The 15,829-nt window shown below is 43.8% G+C and overlaps 2 protein-coding genes and 1 non-coding gene across 6 annotated transcripts in view; 1 reads left to right on the forward strand and 2 right to left on the reverse strand.

Moving 5' to 3' along the window:
* RANGAP1 (Ran GTPase activating protein 1) overlaps positions 1-1,244 on the forward strand; it is a 28,743-nt gene extending 27,499 nt beyond the window's left edge. For both annotated transcript variants that reach the window (XM_035128198.3, XM_035128199.3), the window contains exon 16: positions 137-1,244. In XM_035128198.3, the coding sequence (XP_034984089.2) occupies positions 137-206 (70 nt within the window). In that variant the 3' untranslated portion in view covers positions 207-1,244. The remainder of the gene's footprint in view (positions 1-136) is intronic.
* LOC118091327 (leucine-rich repeat transmembrane protein FLRT3) lies at positions 1,154-10,513 on the reverse strand. Of its 3 annotated transcripts, XM_088676623.1 has the most exons (5): positions 10,394-10,513; positions 7,998-8,133; positions 6,127-6,586; positions 3,743-4,341; positions 1,154-2,590 (listed from the first exon to the last, which is right to left on the reverse strand). In XM_088676623.1, exons 3-5 carry the CDS (start codon positions 6,563-6,565, stop codon positions 1,727-1,729), a joined length of 1,902 nt encoding a protein of 633 aa, XP_088532749.1. In that variant the 5' UTR covers positions 6,566-6,586; positions 7,998-8,133; positions 10,394-10,513; the 3' UTR covers positions 1,154-1,726. The 3 variants fall into 3 exon arrangements, with proteins under 3 accessions (XP_088532749.1, XP_060135778.2, XP_034984087.3); XM_060279795.2 differs by lacking the exon at positions 7,998-8,133 and having other exon boundaries at positions 6,127-6,569; positions 10,394-10,508; XM_035128196.3 differs by lacking the exon at positions 10,394-10,513 and having other exon boundaries at positions 6,127-6,569; positions 7,998-8,126.
* Positions 10,514-14,105: 3,592 nt separating this feature from the next.
* Positions 14,106-14,221, reverse strand: LOC118091600 (U5 spliceosomal RNA). Its single transcript, XR_004693407.1, has one exon. It is a non-coding gene; the product is annotated as a U5 spliceosomal RNA (small nuclear RNA).
* Positions 14,222-15,829: the final 1,608 nt, after the last annotated feature.

The raw sequence follows: 15,829 nt of genomic DNA on the forward strand, positions 1-15,829 counted from the left end.
CTAGCGATTGCAGTTGCCTATGGCAGATTCCAGGGCTACATAACTGAACTCTTTGTCCCTTTTGAGAATATCTGTTGATCTGAGTACAAGTTCATTAATATTCATCCCTTCTTCTATTTCCATTTTATCTTTGCAGACCCAATCATGCTTTGGATTCCTGTTCCTTTGCCCGCCACTTGCTCTTACAAACTCTCCACCAGCTGTAATACACATGAAGCTGTTTCCCTCCCATTATAGGACTGTCATCAGAGTGTTTGAGATGGAGAGCAGATAAAGACAACGGGACTTACGGATAAAACATTCTGCCTCTCTTTACACCAGGATGTCTGGCTACCTACTGCTACCTAAAGCTTTGAGGAAGTCTGCCATGTGCTTTTTTTAAAAAAAATGTGTTCGTGGTTTTTTTGAGGGGGCTTTGTGTTTTTAAGCTCTCATTTTTCCAAAGTGAACTCTGCCTTCCCCAGTGTAAATACTTCATTTTCCCCCATCCCCCTTTCTCTGAGGTTAGTCTTCCCTCGGCTTTTCTGCATTTTGTTTAGCTGAAACTTCTGTTTCCAAATTCAGGGCTTTGGACTCACTAAATGGCTTAAATTGAACTGTTTGTCAGAGGACCACCTCTCATGGGGTAACAGAAAATCCTGACGCTAACCTTTTTACTGCACTGTCCTATGAGCTTTGGAGGAGCAATTCTTTCAGCTTTAGGACAGCACCAGGTATAAAGCAATGTCACTATTTTTGCTGTTTCTCAGAAATTTAGGTTATTATAATTGTGTGGACCGTGACATATATTCCTAATTGGGGATATTTCATTGGTTGTTGGATCATCATGAGTGATCCTTCCCCATTATTCACTGATGTTTCTCATTGAAATGACTGATTCTGGAGGCCTGCAAGAAAACGGCTAGTAATATTTCTAAGCATAAAAGCTCTCAATTGAAATAGGTTTGGTTCAGTATAAGAAAAATCAATATAAGAAAAATCAATATTGACTCTCCTTGGAATCATTCTGTTCATATTTCCTCTTATACCTGAGTAAAGAAAGTGATTGTGTTAGAAGCAGAAATTTGACTCATTGGACAGTGCAGAACTGGAAATAAGCAACCCTTCATATAATTCAACAATACCGCCATTTTTAATTACTTTCTAGTTCGAATTTTGTTGTCTTCAGGTTATTTATTTAAAACACATTGCCTTGAAGCCAAGCTTGAATCATTAAAAAATAAAGCGAATAACATCTATCCATACACTGTCGGTTATCAAAAGAGCAATTTGTGTTGTGAACGATAGGCATGGGTTTCTTCACAAATACTATTTCATTAAAATATATGAAAAATTTCTAAAGATGGCAGTTGTGTGGAGCATATTCCGGATAGTTGGGGAGCAGCTATGATGGCATCATTGTGTGCTTCTCCCCCTCTGGTCTTCAGAAAAATAGGAATCTCCCCTTTCAGGTTCAGCCAACAAAGCCACTAGTTTATGCTAACATGAATACCCAAATAATATTTCTTTCCTGGTATTGTTGTAAAAGTTACCGGTAGTAACAGCTGACTTTGTTTCTTTGAGAAAATCTTCACAAAGGAGGACACAGGTTAGAAAAGATTTCTTCCATCGGATTCAGCATTTCTTTGTGGTCATGTAAGAAACATTTTCATCCACAGCTGTGAAGGGTTTGGATGTCATTCACAACAGCTGGTCATTTTAACAAATAACTAATATTCTGTAAATATCAGAGGCTTGCATAGGCTGGTGTGGATGAAAATCTGGATGGGACAACAGGAGTGCAGTCTATCTTCTCTTGAGGCCATTGGCTGGCAGCTGTCATATAAACATGCTGGTTGTCCTCTTCTAAGTTCTCATAGACTGACTCTGTGGTCAGCTTGGAGTGGGCAGTGCCTTGGCGCCGGGAAGGCAGCCCGTCTTCATCATAGTAGCGCTGAAACTGGAAGGGTCGGATCTGCCACTTGTAGAAGGCAAAGAGAGCCAGGGCCACCAGTGCTAAAAGTGCGATGCTGACGCCAATTCCCAAGGCTAAGTTGTGCTGAGCTGGAACTTGGGCTCCAGTGCGCCCTGTGGCACATTGCTGGGCTGTAGGGGCCGCACACTCCAGGAGGTTCTTGTTCTGGGGGATAATGCAAACCCTGTAATCGGTCCCTGGTTGCAGATGGTGAAGTTCAATCTCAGTTAAACGTCCAATCACTCGCAGTATGTGCTGATCCACAGAAGACTTGTAGCGCAGTTCAAACTGGTCATGATCTCCAGAGAAAGACCAAGTAACCACCAGGGCAGTGTGGTCTTTTGTTCTTATGTGAATGCTACTAATATGGTCAGAGAGGCAAGGGTCATATTTCTCCAGTATGTAATGGTTCTCATCAGAGGTTGGTCTTGAAGTGGGATTATTTTGTGTAGTTGTCCCTGTGATAGAGAACATCCTACTGGTAACAAAAGTAGTGAAAACAGTGATCGGAAGGGTCGTAGCAGCTTGTGGCAAAAGTTGTTCACTGGGTAGAGTAGATATCACAGGCATGGCATTTGCAGAGGAGCTGGTGGTGGCTGAATTGGTTTGAAAAGGTGGACAAGTCAATTTCTGTAACTGGAGGGGAAACGAAGACATGCGAGAAGTCATCTTCCAGTATTAACTATTATGCGTGTCACACTTGCTCTCACCTTTAGAATGTCTAAATGAAGGCTCTTCGTTTTATTACATGACAACTAAGTGTAACGTACAGAATGTTACAGCTTCCTAAGAAAGTTCTTATGACTTCAGAGCTGAATTTAGCATTGCCACTACTTCCTTTAGTGACCCATTTGGCTGCAGACAGAGAATGCTTACAGAGAAATGAATGTGGTTGGATGGCAACATTGCCTGTGATGTACACACTCATTTATTCTGCCCCCTTGTTGTCTGCCTCTAGCTAACAGGCGTTGCATATTCTTGAAGTATTATAAAAACCTACAAAACCTGTTTGCCAGAGACTAGTGGACACACCCCTAAAAGGCGTTCCTGTTTCATACCACCTTCAACTCTGGGGAAATTGTCTTGTGCCCCAGTTTTAGACTATCTCTAGGCTCTTTTCTGTCTGTTATACAGAGTACTGTAATTAAGGATCAGTGCCCTCAGGTGGCTAAAATTTTGTCCTTGAACTGTGATAATGTGCCTTGCTTGCTACCCTGGATGGTGAGGGACGCGGGCGGCACTGTGGGTTAAACCACAGAGCCTAGGGCTTGCCGATCAGAAGGTCAGTGGTTTGTATCCCCGCGACAGGGTGAGCTCCCGTTGCTCGTTCCCAGCTCCTGCCAACCTAGCAGATCGAAAGCACGTCAAAGTGCAAGTAGATAAATAGGTACCGCTCCAGCGGGAAGGTAAACGGCGTTTCCATGTGCTGCTCTGGTTTGCCAGAAGTGGCTTTGTCATGTTGGCCACATGACCTGGAAGCTGTACGCCGACTCCCTCGGCCAATAATGCGAGATGAGTGCCACAACCCCAGAGTCATCCGTGACTGGACCTAACGGTCAGGGGTCCCTTTACGTTTATGTTTCCTTTAATAAGATTATCATATCTTTAAACAACAGTTACAGTTCAGATTTTGCTTAGCTCCAGCTCCTATCATACCTGACAGTTTACCTTTACCTTTACCCTGGATGGCAGATGGAGAGGGTTGTCTGTTCCCACCCCTCTTTCTTTGGCAGTCCTATTTGCAAGGTGTTTCTGGGGTCTGTCAGTGTGATTCAGATTGTTCATTACCTCTACATTTCCCAATTGTTGTCCCTGAAGGGCTTCCGGGGAACTGCATTCCACTGGGCTGCGATCTTTTCTTGCGACTTGCTTCTGCCAGGTGCGAAGCCAGATTAAGTTGCAGTCGCAGCGCCACTTGTTCCCAGTCAGATACAAAGTCGAGAGATACTTCAGCGACGACAGAGGTGACAGCGACTCCAAACTATTGTTCCTGAGGCTCAAGACCTCGAGTCTGCGTAGCCGTTTGAACGTTGAGCTGGTAATGTTCTCCAGGCACAGGTTTTCTAAGAACAGCTGCCTCAGCGAGCCGAGCTTCCTCCCAAAGGAGAGAGATGTCAGCTCCTGGATTGGGTTGCTACTAAGATAAAGGCTGGAGAGAGTGGCAGAGGTGCGGACGGCAAGTGGCACACTTTTCAGCCTGTTCCAGTCGAGGTAGAGGATGCGCATGTTGCCCGGGAGAGCTCTGGCTGACAAGTTGGCAATAAGGTTAGCACTGAGGTGAAGTTTGCGTAGCTGCTGGAGACCACCAAGGGCCTCGTCTGAAAGTTCAGTCAACAGGTTATGACTCAAGTCTAGGAGACTCAGTCGCTTCAAAGAGGAGAATGCACCTAGGCAAAAGAGGGAGTGGAAGTAAGAGCTGTCTTGAGTTGAGAGCTAATAACTCCATCCCACTTCTGCCCTCCCCAGGGTGGTAATGATGTGCAGAGCACATCTGCTTTCCAGCACAGGTGAAAACTGCTTAAGCATCCAAGTGCTTAGGTCTAGGACAGGCATCCCCAAACTTCAGCCCTCCAGATGTTTGTGACTACAATTCCCATCTTCCCCAACCACTGGTCCTGTTAGCTAGGGATCATGGAAGTTGTAGGCCAAAACATCTGGAGGGCCACAGTTTGGGGATGCCTGGTCTAGGGTTCCTTCTCTGGGTGTGTGTTTATACTTGCTTGTGCTCGGATTAATGAATAAAGCTAATTGCTATATGGGAGGCCTGAGCATTGCTCAGTGTGTTTCACAGAACTTTTGAGAACCAGACATCACATGGTGCTGGCACAACAGAAAGACTAGCCTACTGTTTAGTCCCTTGCAGATCTGTGACGCGAGGCTGCGTATAACTATTTTAATTAATTAATAAAATGAATATTGCTGGTCAGTTTCTGCTTTTCATGGTGCACATTTGTGCCTGATGATATCTAGCTTGTTCCAAAGTCTCTCCCCCCTCCCACCTGACACCTTGGGATAATGCCAGGTTAACGTGTCTTTCCTCATGAGCAGGTTGCAGTAGTTTGCTAATATTCTGGTTTACGAGGGGTGGGTGGGTGTGATCTCTAGTGGGTGTGTAACCTCTTGGTCCCTCCTGCAATACTGTGGCACTGAATGTGGTCTTGTGCTCAGTGGTGTCATCAGGAAAGGACATTCATGGAAAAATCCAGGGCCCAACTCAGCAGAATGAGCAGCAAGAGCCCCAAATGCATTTTGAAGGAACAAACTACAGAAGGTAACCATTAAGGACAGAGTTCAAAGTTACAGGACTACATCCTTGTTTGTGTTAGAATTTAATTTTATAAAATTTGCAGAGAATGCCAAGACCTCTCTCCCTTCTTCCAAACCAAGAGGAAAACAATACTCTTTTCTGCCATAAGGAATACAAAAGGCAACAGGAAGGGCACCAGAATAGGCTAATCTGGCCTATTGCACATAAAAAATGAGCAATTCATTATCAGTACGTAGCAGTAATACCATGGGCCTACTTTATTGCTGTTGAAAGGAGGTGTTCGCCCCAACTGAATAAATCCATATTGAACTTAAGCTGAAATAATTCATAGAGGGCTTGAACTAGCCAATTTCAGTTAAGTTACTCCACATCAGCTTTGTGCTCACCTTCTAAATTGGTCAGCTGCCCCACTCATTTGTAAGGTAAAGGTAAAGGAACCCCTGACCATTAGGTCTAGTCGTGACAGACTCTGGGGTTGTGGCGCTCATCTCGCTTTACTGGCCGAGGGAGCCGGCATACACTTCCAGGTCATGTGGCCAGCATGACTAAGCCGCTTCTGGCAAACCAGAGCAGCACACGGAAACGCTGTTTACCTTCCTGCCGGAGTGGTACCTATTTATCTACTTGCCATTTGGCGTGCTTTCAAACTGCTAGGTTGGCAGGAGCATGGACCGAGGAATGGGAGCTCACCCCGTCATGGGGATTTGAACCGCCGACCTGGTCTGCAAGCCCTGGGCTCTGTGCTTTAACCCACAGCGCCACCCACGTCCCACTCATCCCATACTTCATCCCAAATGCATCCTTTCCCCACAGTTCATACCCTAAAACTGTTGGGAATGAAAGTGGGAGGGATAATCACTATTATACCTTAGCAATGAGGGGGGAAACACCCATCTATAAATACCTGGTGAAAGGTAAGCAATCCGATTGTGCTCCAGGTGCAGAAAGACTAGATTGGTCAGGTTTTCAAATGCCCCTTCTGGAATCTCTTCGAGGAGATTGTTGTCCAAGTGGAGGTGGTATAAATTCTTCACACCGAGAAAGGTTCCCGCTTCAATCCGGCGCACTTGGTTGCTCCCAAGGAAAAGCGTGGTGAGCTCGGGCAAATATGGGAAAGAGGCTGCCAGCAGGCTGTCCAGCTGATTGAACTGCAGATCAAGCTCCACTGTGGCTTGTGGGATGCCAGTGGGCAGAGAAGAGAGGCTGGCATTGGAACACCGAATAAACCCGTCTGTGAAAGAGCAGCTGCAACCGATGGGGCATTGGGAACGGTCCAGGACCTCTGGGCTGGCAATGATCCACAGTACTGACAGAGTAAAGGCCACACACCAATGCTGAGCCATAATGCTATAATTTAAAGCAGACTGAAATAATTAAATACACTTCAGAAACCTGCAGGTAGTCTGTGAAGCATCTCTTCTCTTCTCAGCCGGAGCCTTTTCTGATCAATTGCCTAAAGAAGATGTGTCAGAATTATACATGCATCCCACCACATCTCCCCAGCTCAAAAGCTTACATTGCTGGGCACTAAGGGACTTTGGCAAAGATGTGTGAAGTCACCTTAATGCTGTTCAGTCTTCATACCTGAGGTTAAAAAAGGCTTCCAGGTGCTTTTGTGGCCTGTGTCTGAACCCTAGACTAGGGGTGGTCAATGTGGTGCTCTCCAAATTGTGTGGGGGATTTATTTATTTTAATTTTTTGCAGGGGCGGAGCAGACTACAGCTCACATCATCCCTGATCATTGACCATGCTGGTGTTGGAGATTCATTCCCATGTGCAGTCATGGGCTTGTTGTCTATCACATTATGGTATATGTTTACATTCCACAGGAATGGGAAGTGAGGTAGACAGGATGTTTGTCTTACTGTGTTCCTGAAGACGGACTATTATCCTTTGTTCTCTCTCTTTGCTGTCTGATGCTAGAGAGAGAGAGGGAGCCATGTTGCAGTGCTCAGAGTGTGTTTATATGTAAATAAAGTAGATTAGCCAAATGCTGTGCTACTGAGTTCTGTTACGCAACTGCGCAAACCTCTGCGGAACCGTGAAGTGTGCTGATGTCAGTTGGCATCACTCGCTGTGATGTTCGGGCTGCAGAAAGCTTGTGAAGCTCCTGAACGATCTACCATGAGGGAGAGAACATGGCAGCCGGGCATGTCTCTTTGCTGGCAATCCCTTGTAGAACCAGCAAGCTTTTCAAGGCAAGGGAGAGCAAGAGTCACTTGGCCTTCTGTGGCCCTCCCCTACCCCATTAGCACTAACTGACATACTCTCCAATTCCCTCTTACCACAGTCCTAGGTCTTCTTGGCTTAATTCTGTCCAGTGTCCAGTCAGTTAAAAACAACAACCCAGCAACAGCAGGGACATCTGAATTAAGGGGGGAAGTGTGGGCTGCTATTTTGATGCGATGTGTGGGTGCTGCAGAACACTTCAATGCATGTGCAGGACAGAATCTTCTAGGAAGTAGATGTGTCCATAGTCCAAACCACATGCAGGGCACAAGCAGCAGAGGCAGATTTGGGGCTTCCAAATTTCAGCAGTGCCCTGTGCGACACCTAAATCCACACAGCTCCCCGCCTCTGTTCTACATCATCATTGTGACACCCTCTCAGCTGGGAACCTAGTACAGGCAAACCAGCCGTGCTCCCTTAGATCTACCTGTGGCACGAGGTTGGAGAAGGCTCCAACCTTCTTCTTTTAAAGACTAATAAATGCATAATGCATTTATTAGTCTTTGAAGGCTGCAAAATACTCTTACTGTTCTTAAAACAACTTACCGGTAGTAGCACAGCTACCCCTCTAGAAAGTAGTTAACTGGCCTCTCTGGAAGCAAACAGTAAGGGTGTTGGGGCTTCCTCCTTTTGTTTCAGCCAGGGGTATAATTTACAGCTAAAAATATACTGATTCAGCAATCTGGAAAGCAGGAAACACTGGCATAAGACCCCTTTGCCCTTGATTTCCCTCCCTCTGGTGGTTTTTGAAAAGAGTCTGCTTTTAAATTATCTCTGATGAGTGTTGTGACAATCTGAGCATAAACTCAGAGATGAATGGGCTCTGTGACTTCAGTCCATGTGGCCAAGAAACACAGGAAGTTGTGAGACTGGGTTTGTTTTTTGCCCTGGAAAATAGATTTATTTGAGAGAGCGGAGTAGAAACTTGCTCTAGCTTATAAATTAAAATGGTGATTCTTGGGATGTTACATCCTGCATCAGATAAGTGGTTCTTACTCATTTTTAAAATACCTATGTCTATGCTAGCTTTCAGGGCAAAGCCTTCCAAAGGCAGCCAATATGCATAAATAAAACACAACTGAAACATACCGTTCCACTCAAATAAAACCATATGCAAATTGTGATTTTATGGATGTGAGTAAAATATAAATCCACACATGGAAAAGCTATAGGGAGAAGAACCAGGAAAGTCCCCAGGCATGCTCTTTGAGGTATAACTTGCCCAGGATTCTCCTGTCCTAACATGTTATATTTGCTATCTGACTCTACAATACATTAAACAGCCATATCCCCTGTCTATATAATGAGAACAGCAGTGATGCCCATTAGGTGGTTTTATATGGATCTGCACATTTTCTATAAGAGAACTTGTGTCCTTGTGAGGTTGCTGAGCTATCAAACCTAGTTGGAGTCCAACTGCAGGTTGAGAGCCACAGGTTCACCCTATTGGGTTAAAGGGCTTTTCAGTGATGGAAAAGTAAATAGCTTTTAACTCTCTGTACCACGTTAGCACTAACGTTGTTCAAGAACCATCAGGCAGTACCTAATTTTCACTTAATTAATGTTCATCCATACTAGTTAAGCTCTCAAAACCAGGGTAGGGATTTCTGCAGATGAAACTCACATCAGTGGTGGTTCTGGTCTTGAAATCCTCAATGCATTTACTAGCGAGTAACCTCACACTGACTTGCTTTCAAGTTACTGTGCACAGGGCTGCACTGTTAGGAATCAGTGGAGGTTGGTCTATGGTGGCAAATGGGTGCCCCACCAACCTTAGTCCGCCCTCAACCAGCTCCTGCCTGCCAGCCTTTTTTCTTACACCCAGACCAGAAGGAGGAAGTTTCCTCTTCCTCCTCCTCAGTCTCAGTGTGGCCTCTTGCAGAATTCAACAGGCAGGAGGATGGGGGCAAAATGAGAATTAGTTGGTTCTACCAAGTGTTAACCTTTATGCCTTCCACCCTATCAGTTCCAATGGGCAACAGACAGCACTATTAGGAATACTAGGAAGACTTTCAGTCCTGCAAGCATTTGAATTAACAAAAATGGTGAATTTCGATTAATTGTAGCAAAGCGATAAGCAGGTTATGCTTTTACATAGTTCTAGATTTGTATTCAGTCATTGGAAGGGGGTAGCAACCGTTTTTCAGAGTAATTCCATTGTTCATATGTTTCATAATATATTTTAAGTGAGATTAGAAACCCGTAAAAGAAATTATATGATGAGAGTGTCCTGTCATTAAAGACATAAAAATAACATAAATACAAAAACAGCCCAGTATGAATGGAGAGCTGGGTCATTTTTCATTAGTGATGTAATGAACATTAATCAATACATGCTAATGACATTTGCGCAACCACAGTACACAACAGTACACATATCCTTTGGACAGATGGTCCTTGTGCGCACACCATCATCAAATGTCAACCTGAAAATAATTCAAATACAGCATCATGCACTTTCTGGGAGTAAAACTCACTACTGTTATTTCTTTCCTACCCACCCTTCAGTGCGGGTTACAACACTAATACTGTGGTCTCAATTGCTGGAAAATGCAAGGCAAGTATGCTAATGTAAAGACCGGAGATCCTTCAAAGTAAAAACATTCTATTCACTTCATCATACAATCAGTCTCTCTCATTCATCAGCGGATGGTTGTACCTATTTGGAACATACATATTGGTTTCACAATTAAATCTGGATACTTCTTCCCATCTTTGCTATGCTACATAGCCTTCATCAATCTTCACTGCCATTAGCCTGCAAAACACCCCAAAACCCACTTGCATTTTAACCTCTATGGTAAAAAAAAAAAAAACCCTTTGCTAAAACAAATATCTCTTTAGGGGCACGAACTTGATTCAGGCTTTTATCATTCTCATGTGCTGCTCCCTGTTGTGTGGCTCCTGCATCCTCATCAATTTGAGCCATGAATCTCCCTTACCTGCTGCGTTGCTTCTTGTTACGCTGTCTTGGAGCTGCTTTTGGAGTGTACAGCCATGTAGCTGGCTTCTCTCGCTGCTCTTTCATGCGCTTCCCTTCAACCACAAAGTCTGATACAGGAAACTGGGTTGGACAAGTTTTTTCCTTCTATTGTTTCTAGTGAAAATGGTTCTGCAGCCCCCTACCCTATTAAAAAGTGACCCAGTGCACCAGATACTGCCTTAAAACACCAGTAGATAAGGCAGTAAAAAGGAAGTTGCGGACTGGAATAAATATTTCTTTATTTCAATTTATGAAAAAGGCAAATGTTTATGAAATAGGATTCCAACATTTTACATGTGTTACATCAGAATGAAAAAAATAAATTGAAATACTTCTTATTGTTTGTTAATTAAAAAAAGGGGGGAAACAGGGGTTCTAGTAATGCTGTGCATTACTTGCATCACAAAATGCTATGTCTGCATGTTATTCCATGACCCAAACTATGTACATCACAAGTATAGCTAATATTGATCATTGATTCTACCGCCAATATTACACTCACTTCCCACACCAATATTAATTTAAATTCATGTACAGTATTACATAAACACCTGTACCAAACATTATTACCAGAACTGGGTATTAGGGTATTATAAACAATATTGAGATGTGGTGAAAGATGCAAAGCAAAAAACTGGGAGGAAGATTCAAGAACACCTTTACAGGGCGATTCTATGTTAGTCTACTCAGAAGGAAGTCCTATTGAGTTCCATGAGACTTACCATACACCCAGATACATGCCTGCAACCAGTTATTATAGTCATATGTTTATTTAAGTATATGCTATTAAACATGAATGTTCAGATTTTGGGAATAATCTACTAACTGTTTGCTTTGTGCTTTTGTTTTTAAATTATTTTTTCCACTATTGATCACGTGCAAGGCAAACATACTATTACCATAACAAACATCAACTCTAACAAACACTGGAGTACCATGACGTGTTGTACATTGTGCCATCTTGGGATTCACATATCTTGAACCGCCTTGACCAGGGACTATATCCATAATAACAGAAGCAAGACAAATGTGCTACAACACTGAGAATAATTAACTTGCTCAGGAAATTTAAGAACATAAATGTGAGGGTTCCTGGGTGATTTTTATTAATAAATAGCTGGTCATGCAACAACCACCACTTTCTTGTTTAAGAGAGATACTATTTATTTTTAGATTTTAGAGTAGGGTCAGATATGTTAACCTGGAGATGAGAAGTACTGTAACATAACTCATATTACAGGTAGCTCATTTCACACGCTAGCAAGGTTATGCTTAAAATTCTACAAGGCAGGCTTAGGCAGTATGTGGACCGAGAACTCCCAGAGGTGCAAGCTGGATTTCGAAGGGGCAGAGGAACCAGAGACCAAATAGCAAACATGCGCTGGATTATGGAGAAAGCTAGAGAGTTCCAGAAAAACGTCTACTTCTGCTTCATTGACTATGCTGTGAGGGACAGGGGATATCGCGAAGTCCCTCCCCTCCTGAGTTCAAGCCCATCCCCGAGCACAGGGGAAAGCAGAGGGAGCTCCGATTCCAGTGAGGAAGCAGGAAGTCGTGTCCGAGGCTCAGGCAAGGCAGCGGAGCCAGGGTCCCAGGTGGGACAGGAAGGGGCAAATAAGGGGGGGAGACCCATCCCCCCAACTCCGGAATTACGCAGAAAGAGGAGGGGAAAGAGGATGGGTCTTCCAAGGCTTTTGTGTTGGAGAAAGACGCGCCAAAAGCCATTCGGAGGTTCTGCAACATAATGACCCCATCGTTCCGTGTAAATAGCAATGACTTCAGCACTGTAAATACGCAGCACCAATAAAGTAATAAAATGCAGAGCTGCGTAGCGTCGTTTCTCTGAAGTAGCCTGCTCCGGCCACTGTGACATATGCAAAAGCCTTTGATTGTGTCGACCACAGCAAACTATGGCAAGTTCTTAAAGAAATGGGAGTGCCTGAACACCTCATCTGTCTCCTGAGAAACCTCTATGTGGGACAAGAAGCTACAGTTAGAACTGGATATGGAACAACTGATTGGTTCAAAATTGGGAAAGGAGTATGACAAGGTTGTATATTGTCTCCCTGCTTATTTAACTTATATGCAGAATTCATCATGTGAAAGGCTGGACTAGATGAATCCCAAGCCGGAATTAAGTTTGCCGGAAGAAATATCAACAACCTCAGGTATGCAGATGACACAACCTTGATGGCAGAAAGTGAGGAATTAAAGAACCTTTTAATGAGGGTGAAAGAGAGCACAAAATATGGTCTAAAGCTCAACATCAAAAAAACCAAGATCATGGCCACTGGTCCCATCACCTCCTGGCAAGTAGAAGGGGAAGAAATGGAGGCAGTGATAGATTTTACTTTCTTGGGCTCCTTGATCACTGCAGATGGTGACAGCAGTCACGAAATTAAAAGACGCCTGCTTCTTGGGAGAAAAGCAATGACAAACCTAGACAGCATCTTAAAAAGCAGAGACATCACCTTGCCTACAAAGGTCCGTATAGTTAAAGCTATGGTTTTCCCAGTAGTGATGTATGGAAGTGAGAGCTGGACCATAAAGAAGGCTGATCGCCGAAGAATTGATGCTTTTGAATTATGGTGCTGGAGGAGACTCTTGAGAGTCCCATGGACTGCAAGATCAAACCTATCCATTCTTAAGGAAATCAGCCCTGAGTGCTCCCTGGAAGGACAGATTGTGAAACTGAGGCTCCAATACTTTGGCCACCTCATGAGAAGAGAAGACTCCCTGGAAAAGACCCTGATGTTGGGAAAGATTGAGGGCACTAGGAGAAGGGGGCGACAGAGGACGAGATGGTTGGACAGTGTTCTCGAAGCTACGAACATGAGTTTGACCAAATTGCGGGAGGCAGTGGAAGACAGGAGTGCCTGGCGTGCTCTGGTCCATGGGGTCACGAAGAGTCGGACACGACTAAACAACAACAACAAAGCCGTGTTGGTCTGAGTCGAAGCAAAATAAAAAAATTCCTTCAGTAGCACCTTAAAGACCAACTAAGTTTTTATTTTGGTATGAGCTTTCGTGTGCATGCACACTTCGTCAGATCTGACGTCAGATGAATCAGATCTGATCAGATCTGACGAAGTGTGCATGCACACGAAAGCTCATACCAAAATAAAAACTTAGTTGGTCTTTAAGGTGCTACTGAAGGAATTTTTTTATTTTGCTTCGACTCAGACCAACACGGCTACCTACCTGTATGTTTTAGGTGTTATGTATTAGGGTATATAGTTTTCCCTCAGGTCCTCCAGCCCCTGACAGTTGTTTTAGGAGGGAACTTTAGGAGGGAACTTTGAATTATGTTTGATACATTGTTTGAGCCAGCCTCTATAAAAGCAGGCCAGCTCAGCAATGCAGTTCAGTTCTGGCTTCCGAATAAAGAGCTTCTTGAAGAACTGCTGTATTGTCTACCCACTATTTAATATTAGGAGTTATCTAAAAAGCAGTAAAGAAACCCCAAAACTACTTCTAACAGCCCTTCTCCAAGTGGTACACCAACAGAAACACATCTCGCTTCTAACCCCCCACTTTCCTATGAAATAGAAAAACCTCAAATCTCTCAGTCGTCTTACAGCCTCAACAACACTTAACATGAAATTACAGGGACAACATCAACCACTCAACACACAAAAAAGCTCATTCTGTTTTTTTAAACCGCATAAGACAGCTCTGCCGAAACAGAGCCTCAAAAAATTAGTTGTAAACTCATAAATGTTCCTCTCCACGGAAATCTTTAGTAAAAGGCGAAAGATTTATACGATCTGAAGAGAAACCAGAGTATACTGAAAACCCTTCGGGCGCCTCTACCAGGGACCCGCCAACAGCCTCGCAGGTGATGGCGAATACCTAACTGACCTGTCAAAAGCAATCCCTTGAGTAAACACTAGATTTCCAAGTTGACAAGACCAGTTTCATAATCGGGTTCGAAACTAAAACATTAATAAAAGTATTTTAAATGTATCATCTATGGCCTTCCGCGCAATGTATGATGGGATATGCAAATTAAGCAACGCCGCCTTCGCCTCCGAGCCGAATCCATCGCAACTCCTCCCGGCTCTGCTTTCACGTGACGTCTGCATTTGTCGCGAAGCCTGCCGGATAACGATCACCACTGCGCATGCTCAGACCTCCAGTGATAGTTTGCAGAAATGGGGCGGGGAGGCGGGCTTAAATGAGGTCATTTGTTCAAGGAAAAATTTCCTCCGCTTCTGCTTGAACGCCGATTTGTGCGTGCGTGCAGGAGTAGATTTATACAGTATATATTCATATCAGCTCCGTTCACTGTAAATATGCATTTGATGCACGAAAAAAAATACTATTTGCGAGAGAAGGCGCTTAAGCACAAACCCGCTGCAAGTCTCATGCTATTAGAAGCAAGTGATGTGCAGCGCGATCCTGCACATCTTTACTCGGAATTAAGATCCAGTGTGTTCAGTGAGGTGTGTTGGTAAATGCGCATAATAGGGCCACAACCTTAAAGCTGAGAGTCGGGGTGTGCCGGTCACCTCTGCTGGCTTTTCTTTTAAGCATGGGGCTTAGTGTGGAAAAGCTCTTTTTGCTACCCTGAACATAGAGACCGCTTCCAGGTGACCTCTCTACTGAGCATTCCTCCTGATTTGTTACAGGACACTGCCTCAAGTAAACAGTATTGCCCACTCCCCAGTGCATATTGTCCCTGTCCCCGTTTTTCCTTATCACAATAAGTCTGATCGGGCAAGGGAGACGAATCAACTTTCCTTGCACAACTTAAATTTGCCGTCAAAACAAGACTGAATCCCACCCACAAATGGCAGTCTGGAATCATCCAGAGTGGTAGGGTGCTTCCAAGTAGGTGTATATTGTGGAATGAATGCACCTAGTGTATACACATTATTGCAACACGTACCCAACGTTGGCATGCTAGCCTGTGTTTTTTTTTTTTTAGTGTACTTCCATATTGAGCATTTAGCCTCATTTGTTTTCACAGCCTGGGAACCTTGGTTGTGTATTGAGTGTTCATTCTAATTTGTAAAGGGGCAAGTTATATCACATTGCATCAAACCAGGCTTATCTCATCATTTTCAGTGCATTTGCTTACCACAAAAGTCTGATTTTTGTGGGAAAAGTAGGTTTGTTGCAGAGTGCCAAATCATTTTAAACTGTGCCATCTGAATTTTGCTGGTATCTATTTGACTCAATTTTATGGGTGAGATTCAATCTGGAAGTGCCCTTAATCTTGATTTACCCTTTTTTGGGGAAATATGATAAACGAAAAACTGTTGTCAATAACCCATTTGCAATGCCTAAATGACCCCCTCCCCATTTACAACACAAGACTACCGGGAAGCACGCTGATGCTAAGAAATTCTATTTTTTATATTTACTATAAAGTAGTTGAGAAAGACTGTAT

The sequence above is a fragment of the Zootoca vivipara genome, chromosome 9 (assembly GCF_965207765.1).
Source record: "Zootoca vivipara chromosome 9, rZooViv2.hap1.1, whole genome shotgun sequence".
NCBI classification, from domain to species: domain Eukaryota; kingdom Metazoa; phylum Chordata; class Lepidosauria; order Squamata; family Lacertidae; genus Zootoca; species Zootoca vivipara.